This window comes from the organism of the source record quoted next, unplaced genomic scaffold, assembly GCF_019419815.1.
Source record: "Pyrus x bretschneideri cultivar Hongxiangsu unplaced genomic scaffold, Pyrus_bretschneideri_v1 Contig3, whole genome shotgun sequence".
Classification (NCBI taxonomy): domain Eukaryota; kingdom Viridiplantae; phylum Streptophyta; class Magnoliopsida; order Rosales; family Rosaceae; genus Pyrus; species Pyrus x bretschneideri.
The window spans coordinates 4,860,179-4,870,094 of record NW_025999612.1 but is presented as its reverse complement, the minus strand read 5'-3'; the positions used below and the strand labels follow the sequence as shown (position 1 = coordinate 4,870,094).

At 40.1% G+C, this 9,916-nt stretch overlaps 1 protein-coding gene across 2 annotated transcripts; it reads right to left on the bottom strand.

Moving 5' to 3' along the window:
- Positions 1–190: 190 nt before the first annotated feature.
- On the bottom strand, positions 191–4,434 carry LOC103943738 (probable inactive receptor kinase At4g23740). 2 transcript variants are annotated; one of them, XM_048589907.1, is made up of 5 exons: positions 4,375–4,411; positions 4,146–4,244; positions 3,946–4,038; positions 2,239–3,553; positions 191–1,051 (listed from the first exon to the last, which is right to left on the bottom strand). In XM_048589907.1, the coding sequence occupies exons 4-5, from the start codon at positions 3,470–3,472 to the stop codon at positions 396–398; spliced, it is 1,890 nt and encodes a 629-aa protein (XP_048445864.1). In that variant the 5' UTR covers positions 3,473–3,553; positions 3,946–4,038; positions 4,146–4,244; positions 4,375–4,411; the 3' UTR covers positions 191–395. The 2 variants fall into 2 exon arrangements, with proteins under 2 accessions (XP_048445864.1, XP_009352354.2); XM_009354079.3 differs by having other exon boundaries at positions 4,146–4,434.
- Between the last annotated feature and the right edge of the window lie 5,482 nt (positions 4,435–9,916).

Sequence of the window (9,916 nt, the reverse complement as noted above, 5' to 3'; positions counted from 1 at the left end):
GGGAGAGTGCTTTTCCCCACCACTACTTTCGAATCTCTCCGCAACTCACCTTGAAATTTTGAGTTCTCCCTCCAACCAATATTCTTCACATTCAGATGAACTTTGGCCACGTAGAAATCAGCATCAAACTTAACTTGCAGCCCTGAAAAGTGAAAAACTTTGTAGAGAGAGAGAGAGAGAGAGATGAAACTTTGAACAAACAAAGCATAATTTGAAATGCCATTGTGAGAGTCAACAGCCACTAATACATTGACAATGACCTAACTTTCTGCCTAAATGGGATCAACTTGATAAATAAAATAAAAATTACCACATATTTGTTCACTAACCAGACCAAAAGCATTTGAGATGAAATGAAATTACACCAGAAGGGAAAAATGGCAAGTGGCGCTCGCTCATTGCGAAGTTGGATTTTCTGCTCTAACCACCGGCAGTGGTGTTGAGCTCTCGGATCTGTTTTCAGAAGATGGTCGATTGTCATTATCAGCCCGGCGGACGTTTTCTATCATCTTCACTACATCCAGCATTTTAGGTCGTTGATCAGGCATCCTTGCAACACAAGACATGGCTATCTGTAACATCTCCACCATTTCCTCCTCTATGTATAGATACCTCATCAGCTCTAAGTCAAACACTTCCGCTGTCCACTCCTCTCGGACAACTGAATGAACCCACCTGACCAAATGGATGATCTCATCGCCAGCAGTAGTATGGATTGGGGATTTTCCAGTGAGGAGTTCCAGTAACACAACCCCAAAGCTGTAGACATCAGCAGGTTGTCCTGATTTCCTAGTGTCTGTCACTTCTGGAGCTCGGTAACCAGCAGCACGGGAGATTGGTGGGGCCAGTGAGCTCGTTATAGTTGCCAGACCAACATCAGAAACACAACCATACTGTTGCGTGTTTACAAAGATGTTTGAGGCTTTGACGTTTCCGTGGACAAGCTTCCCACCATTCTCTGTATGAATATGAGCAATTCCTCTTGCAGCTCCAATTGCTATTCTCAATCGGGTATCCCAATCTAAAGGATTTCTGCCCTCTCCTCTTCTACCTGAAAATGGAAAGAATATTGCAGGATATATATTAGTCGCTACTACAGGGATGATGCATGCAGCATAGACAATGGAGTAAGAATGCCAAGCATACAACCAACCAAATATTGTCATACCAAAAGATGTCAATGCCGAGAACTACAACATATTTTCATCAATAAAATTGAGTTCCTCCCGATTACCAGCCACAACTTTTGGGGGTTTGAAGGCTTGATCAAGATAAAAACTAGGGTGCACCAAAGAATAGCGCATGATGTGTAAAATACAGTATTTGCCTGTCCCTACCTTGATGGAATGAACACTTCCAACGCACCACGTGGTTTACAAACAAAGAACTCTAGAATGGAAGAACCAGAGGAACTTCTACCCAAAGAAGCTTTTCAGAAAGATATTTACTCCCCGATGTCCAAAATATCACTTTGTATTGATTAACCATGGATTATCCTAGTTTCAAAACTTATATTTCTTGGTCAAAGAAATGTTGAAGCCTTACAAAGGTATAAGGCACGGTAACACCAGTGAACGCACTCAGACTCTATGAAGCTACTTTCTCTTGACTAGTGAAGCAGCAAGTGATGTACCACAAACTTCACACAGTGTTGGTATGAACCATATAGTATTACTCGACTAAAAAAGGGTAATTATTGTTTTATTGATTAAAACAAGATTAGCTTCTAAACCTCAAAATTCAAGCATTAAACAATTCTAAGCCACAGGAATAGTAGAAGTGTTACTTGGCAAAGGAGTTAACTGAATTATCCAAAGTCTACACCATGTACCAGCAGAATATCTTTTAACAAGTTTTGATCCTATATACATCCAGAAAACCAAGACATGTTCTAATATTTGATGACCGAAGACCAGTTAAAAACAGTGAGTTGAAGCGAAGACTCATAGTATTCATCTATGTTTCGGGCTAGTTCCAAATGGATCTATCACATACCTAGTAGTACAGTTCCAACATATTATAATGATTGAATACAAGTTATTCCACCAGTGTTAGATGCTGCTGAGTATTTATAGAAAGATAACATCGATAACGTGCAGGATATCAAGGGTATTATTAACTTCAAGAGAAAGAGGTACAACAATCAGCTATTTACGTTCAACACTTTTCAACAGAAAGATTATCAGCGTGACCAGGCTAACATTTATCAAATATGAAATATGGAAGACAGTAAGTTACCGTGTAATAAAGCAGAGACACTCCCTTGATTGTAGTAATCATATACCATCAGCTTCTCATCTTTGGAATAATAATACGCCTTCAATTCCACCACATTTTCATGCCTAATATTGCCGACAACCTCCATATGTTGCTCAAAGTCCCGCTTTCCAACATTTACATCCTTCAACCTCTTCACCACCACACAGGTTGCATCTTCTAGTATCGCCTTATACGCTGCACCAAATGTCCCCTTTCCAAGCACCTCAGCTGAAGCCCTCAATAAATCCTCCAGATCAAATGCGTAGTGGCAGCCCTCAAAGAAAACCAGTTTATTATTCGCATCTTGACTCCGTGAGATCACCTTTTCTGGTGACATTCCCCCCTTGGACAACTTTCCAGAAAGCCCATCTTCTTTCTTTCTTCTTGAGCAGAAAACAAGTATCAGAAATGCAAACGCTACAATGCCTAAAACAGCACCAGCAATTATAATTCCCAGCAGTGCTGTCTCCCCAAGCTTCCCACCATTCTTAGATTTCGGATATGGTTTAGGGGCGGGCGGAAGAACAGGAGGATACTCAGGTGGAAAACTTGCAAAAGAAATGTTGTTACCAATAAACGCTGACCTCGGAAACCTCTGAAGTGATTCGGGGACAATACCATTCAGCTTGTTGTTAGATAAGTTAAGCTGCTGCAATTTATGCGATTGAAGATCAGGGATTTCACCCGAAAGTGAGTTGTTTGCAAGATCCAATCCCCAAAGCTGAGTCAAATTCGAGAGTGAAAAAGGAATGCTCCCATTGAAGTGATTGTTAGACAGATTGACAATGGTGAGGTTCTTCCAAACTGAGAAGTCCAAGGGTAATGGCCCAGAGAAGTTGTTGAACTGAAGATACAGAAAAGACAAGTTCTTCAGATTGGAAAAATCAGAAGGGAACTCCCCACTAATCACATTGGATCGAAGACTCAAAATCTGCAGCCTCGAGAGGCGGCTAAGCGTGTAGGCAGGAATCTGGCCGGTAAAGCCAATGCCGGGCAATCGGACGGCTATCACGTGAGACTTATCCTCACTACAAGTCACTCCAGTCCAGTGGTCACACACAGGACCGCTCTCATTCCAATTCAGAGTGCGAGAATGAGGCAAATTGTTCAAGAAATCGAGCAATGCCTGCTTATCCTCAACTGGGTCTGCATTTCCTTGCAAGAAAATCAAACCCAAAAGCAAAATCCAATACAAAACGCCAAGACCCGCCATTTCCCTCACTACCCTCTCACCAAAATCCCAAACCCTTCAAATAACGAGCTGTTTCTGGGAAGTTTCAATCTTTTCATGCTTCTGACAAAATATAGAGGGAAAAAACAAGTTAAAATACAAAAGACAGAATGTAAAGCGAAACAAAAAGAAAAATAAATCAGATTCCGAGAAAATTGTCGAGAAAAAGCAGAGAGGTGACTCTGAGAAATTTGAGCTTTTGCAGGCTTTGAATATTGTGTTTATATAGTAAAAAAGGGAGTTATTTTATTGTGCAAAAAGCAAAGTACGCAGTAGTACCACCAGAAATCGAGCTTCTTTTTGTTCTTTGTTTTCTTTGAGCTTTGCAAGTTCAAATTTCAAAAAATTTACAGAAACCCAAGAATTTTACATGGGAATTGTGTTCATAAACTGTAAAAAAAAAAAAATAAATAAATAAATTGGAAAACCAAAGTGCACAGAAGCTCAAAACGTACCTTTACATAAACACCATTGATTTCAGAACTGACCCATCAAGGTTTTCTGCTATTTTGAGTGAACCCAAGTCGAATACAAGTTCAAGTCTGCCTCTGAACCCAAAAAAATTCAGAGGAAAATTACTATATAGTACAACAAAGTAAAATGTGGAGAGAGAAAATTACTGTGAGGAATGAGAGAGAGAGCAGTGGAAACGTACATGTTATGATGACTCTAAACTGATGGTGCTGGAAGCTATTAGCATCCAATGTGAATAAACCTGAGGGGGAGGGGGAGGGGAAGGGGGAGGAGGAGAATACTGTTGCAAAAAAGGCCAAAGGTAAATGATTTTACCTTTTTTTGTCCTGTTTTGGGGTAAAAAGTGAAAAAACAAGAAGAATGAAGCCGCTATTTTAATTCACGGGATTTGGAGGGCTCTGGAAAAATACCTGTTTTTCCGAAGAAGCTGAGTGAAGGAGAAGAGAGTGGTGGCTGCTGCTGCTGCTGAGGAGTGGGGGGTGGGAGTTATTATAACGTAACCGGTGGTGGGAGCGAGTAGATCGTGCGTTCGTGACTTGGTGGACGCAAACGCCGTTATTGTGGTTGGGATAGTGACGTGGTGTGGTGGGGATTGGACATGTGGACCCGTTTGAGGTGCTCTTCTCGTTCTTGAGCGGTCGTTAGTTAACGAGTAGGGTAGCGATGGGTGACGGCGTTTGGTTGACTTTGTTAAGCACGAATTTTCATTTTTTACTTTAACAAAAAAATATTAAATTATTATATACGGGTTGTTGACCAATACTTATCCTCAAGTTGATGAACCCTAGCAACCTCATTTGATCGTTCTTGTTTTTACCTTCTTAACTTGTATTGTTGAACCATAATTTTAATTATTCACCTTTTAGGTTTCTCTTTAATGATTTGAATATGATTTGTCTTTTTTATTAAATCAATATTATATAGGACTAAATAATTTTGAATTTGGTTGGTTTTTAACGAGGAGATCTGCCCTTTTGTTTGGGTGTCATTCCTATTCCCTCTTATTTTGTGCGGTTACGGTTAATCCACGTCAACATTTTATACTGATTTTTTTTATAGAGATAATAAGACAAAAAGCAATAGGAATATAAAATGTTGACGTAATTTAACCATGACCGCACAAATATGAGGGGATAAGAAAGACACCCAAACAGAAGGGTAGACAATCTGCCTCCTTTTAACAAAGTAGATATTGAAAGGTTTAAATAATCGTAGCTTGCACAATTGTCTCCCTTTATTAAAAAAAAAAAAAAAGATTTAAATATTGATAATTTCGTTGATTTTTGACAAAGTTGACCTTAAAAAAAGTAATCTAGAAACTATAGAGTTGTGATTGTCGTGAAGGATTACAAGAACAAAATAAAGAGATGAAAAGGTAGTACAAGAAGGTTTGATTGAGAAAGTTGGTAGCATCTACATTCAAGTTATCTCACCAAAAATGGTATTTATCAAAACAAATAAATGTATATTGTTAAAAAAAAAAAAAAATTAATGCCAAATAAATGTAAATAAGCTCTGCAACTGGCCCTTTACCGTAGTGATGGAAAAAAGTTGAGGTCTTGCATGATGACGTGAGTTCGAACGCCGTTAGTGGCTAATCTAATATTTAATCTAATAAAAACTATTATTTAACATAAAAAATGTAAATAAACTCTTATAAAATTTCACTAAATAATGCAAAAAAGTTTGATGTTTATTAAGCTAACATATGAGAAATTTCACCAAATAGTGCTAAAAGAACGAGTACATAATTGTGTCTAGTGTGAGCATATCGAGATCTATTGACTTTTTATCAGCAGTAATCTTGTTTTGTGGTAATGATTCTAGACGTCACTATTTTATTTCTTTATTCATTTATTAGGGAGAAGTCAACTATTTGTTTTGGTAAGACTATGTACACCAAGCATCCGAGGAGGAATGAAGTTCCTTGACAAAATGGAGGTCCGTGTGAATGGTGAACGATGAGCTGGTGTAGCTCGAAGTGAGGCCTTGTGCCTTTTGTGTGAGGTTGTGTACCTCCCTTGTTTTTCAACCCATTTCCCCCTAATTTCTATGTTCGCCATCCCTGAAACTATGTCGAAATGTCTCATCAACCAGCTCCAAATGAGGAGGAGCTTAAGTGCATGTTGATTTGCTTTGAAGGTTCTGTTGATTTGGAGGATCGATTTGAGAAGCCGATTCACCTGGATAGCAGACTTATCACCGACTAAGGACCCCCTGAATCTGTAGTCAAGGAAATGCTCAGGTAGGCCTGGAACGACTTAAGCGTGGTAAGGGTTTTGAAGGCGAAACCAAATATATACTCCATCACTGTTGGTGAAGAGGAAGTAGCGCACCGAATCCTAGAGGGGGAACCCTTGGTTTATGAAAGAGTACATTTTCTCAGCTAAGCCCTGGCCTCTCTACCATTCCCTCGATGACATTCGAGCTGATTGGCTGATATATTAGATTTAGGCACACGGCATCCCCCAAAATTTATGCACCCAAAAAAATGCCCTTTATCTAGGGGAAAGCTTGGATATGTGTTAGAGATTGAGGATCCATCGGAGATTAGGTTCATGGGTTTTCTACGAAGGCGGATTGATTTTGACACCAGTAAACCTCTCCACTCCAGAGTCATGATGCCTTGTCCGATGGCGGAAAAGAGGTTCATTTGATTGAAGTATGAGGGGTTGATGCACGTTTACTTCAAGTGCAGCAAATTAGGCCACTCCAGGGGCTGTCCATGGCAGACGCCAGTAATGGGTTTAGGAGAAAACTACTCTAACGTAGAGATGTGCACCCCTCGAATTTCTTTGGCTCCTTCCCTCATATTTCCCCCCTAACGCTCGCTTCCTGCGACCTTTACAGTGAATGTGCGTCATTGGCGTCGAAAATGGAATTTCGACTGTGATTTTTATAGCTTACCTGATGAGCTATGGGAAGAACCGGCATAGGTATTCATGGCAAAGAGGAAATTTAGGAGGAGGTTAGGCAGTCAGTATCGAGGCCTAACAAGGACAAGACAATTCCTGCATTATCTGACCTTGTTTCGTCTGGCACATCTGACATACGCACACCTGTGACCAACGACATTGGTTATCCTAACTTGAGTGCTATGGTGGAGCAAGCCGAATCGTCCACGCAGTGTTCCTCTATGCTGAATCTCGACCATGTTTGGCACCCAAATAACTATGGGACCCAGTTTACTAATGGTTCGCTGACCATTGCTATCAATGGTTTGTCCATTGACAAGGTATGGTGTGACCTTCATAAGGTGCCACCTTGGGCTTTCAAAAATTTCGGAGTATTGTTATGTGACCCGCATCACTTTGGGCCTGAGCCTAGTTATGTTGAGGAAAGCCCATATGCGGGCTCAATGACATTTCATGGGTCGCACACTGTAACACCCATCATCACATGTATGGACTGCAACCCACTTTTGTCTTTGGAATCATCTCCTAAGAATGCTCGTTTAACTAGTATTCCCTGACATGGAAAAACCTTTCGCCTTTCTAACACTACGCGCAAGGGAAATAAGGGACGCTCTAGGGGGACGTGGTGTGACGACACTCTCTGGCAATTTGTCGGTGGCTTAGGATGATTCTATTCCCAACACTCTATGTGAGGTAACCATTAGCCCCACAAAGGAACTTGTGGATTCTGAAGATGGTGGCCTTTCAGGCAGGAAGTAGATGCATGAAAGCACCAATGAACGATTGGTGAAGGCCGAGTACTATCAGCCTGACGGGCATAATGAGAATTTTATTTTGGAACTATCGGGGGCTTGAGAACCCTCAAACAGTTCAGGCACTGATTGGGCTTATCCAATAACAAGCTTCTAGTATAGTATTTTTTAAGTGAGACCAAGTACTATGCTGCTACACTGAGGTCTTTGATGTATAAAGTTTGGCTTTGATGAAAAATTTGTAGTCAATTCGAGAGGGAGATTAGGAGGTCTTGTCTTGATGTGGAAGAAGGATATATCGATACGGATCCTCTCATTATCTTGAATCACATTGATGCTTAAATTGGTGGGTTGGAGGATGAGGATCACTGGAGGCTTACTAGTTTTTATGCCATCCCGTTGCTGTGCTGCTAATCAGCAGTTGGAACTTACTCTGCCCATTGGCCTCCAATTCTTCTATACTATGGGTTTTGCAGGGGAGACTTCAATGAGCTATTGATTACCGAGGAAAAAAATGGTAGGGTTAGCCAAATTTTACAATTTCGAGAAGCGATTGAAGAGTGTTATATCACGGATCTTAGGTTTACTGGGGAACTGTTCACATGGGTGACTAGTGTGCATATGGGTGTCAAAAAGCATCTGGATAGGGTCTTCGTCTCTCAGGGTTGGAAAGATAAGTATCATGCTGCTGTGGTGCGCCATCTAAACCCCTTTAAGTCTAATCATATCCCTATCTTCCTGGAAGTTCGAAGTTGTCCTATACCGTCTTCTCGAAGACGCTCTATGTTTTATTTTAAAGACCTTTGGATGAATCATGAGGAATGTAAAATGGTTATTCAGAGAGCATGGGATACTTCTGTTGTGGGTGTCCCCTTTTTCCAAGTATGTGAGAAAATTAAAGTTGTTTGGGAGGCTCTTCTGAAATGTAGCATGATGCTTTCCAGTCTAGGCAAAAGGATATTGATGACATTCAAGCCAAACTCGGCTTTATTCTTACCCAACCAATTTGGGACATCTTCTTGGGCGAAATGTTGAATCTCTTAGCCTAGCTGGATGACCTATTATAAAAAAAAAGAAGCATTTTAAAGGCAAAGGTTCTGTAATTCATGGATGAAAAGAGGGGACCGCAATTCTCGTTTTTGCCATAAATGTGCAAATGGCAGAAAGGCAAAGAACCGGATTAGAGGGTTAACAAATTTGCAAGGCACTTGGTCTCAGAATATACAGGAAATTGAGAACTCGGTCCTTGGTTATTTCAACATCTTTAGGTCCAATCAAGGGAGCGACCTAGATGCGGGTGAAATATTTGATGCCCTCGATCAGAGGATTGATGTCGATATGCTTCATGTTCTTGAGGCCGAGTTCACGGACACAAAGTTTAAGGATGCGTTCTTCCAAATGGAAGCCCTTAAAACGCCTAGCCCTAACGGAATCCCTTTGGTGTTTTTCCAAAAGTTTTGGCATATTGTTGGCAGATATGTCTCCGTAGTGATCCTTTCGGTCCTCAATTATGGGTAAAATGCTCAAGAAGATCACTTTCACGTACATAACTCTGATTCCCAAGGTAAAAAATCCGACCGAAATGGGCCACCTTTGCTTATGTAACATCCTGTACAGGGGTATCTCCAAAGTGCTTTCTAACAATATCCATATCAAGTTTATTATCCCCCGTATCATATTTGACCACTAGAGTGCATTTTTCTTGGGTTGATTAATTTCCAACAACACTCTTTTGGCGTCGAAAATAACTCACTTTCTTTTGAGGAAGAAGTAGGGGTGGGCTCTTAGAACAGAAAACCGAAACCGAAACATGAATCAAATCGAACCGCACCGAACGGTTTGGTTTTATGATTTTGAAACGGTTTCGGTTTTGAAACCTAACCACAACATAAAAATGGTTTGGTTTCAGTTTTGGCTTTTGAAAACCGCACCGAAACCGAACCGCATCGCAAATATTAATAAATATTTAATTAAATGTCCATATTAGATTTCATGTTTTAATTGGTTGTTTGTTAGAATCTATACACTTAGTATGGACTCAACCACACTAGAATATCATCATTCATCACTTTCTTTCATTCATTAACTTGAAGGACCTTTGTTATTTTATACCATCACACACACATATATGTAAAAGGGTGGACTAATCTTGTTATCAAGAGTCAAACAATGATCTAATGAAGTCCACTCATTTGAAGCATGATCTCACATATTCTAGTATGAAAGTTTCACTCACTTTTAATGAATTCAAATTTATTCAACTTGTTTTATGATAAACATTGTAA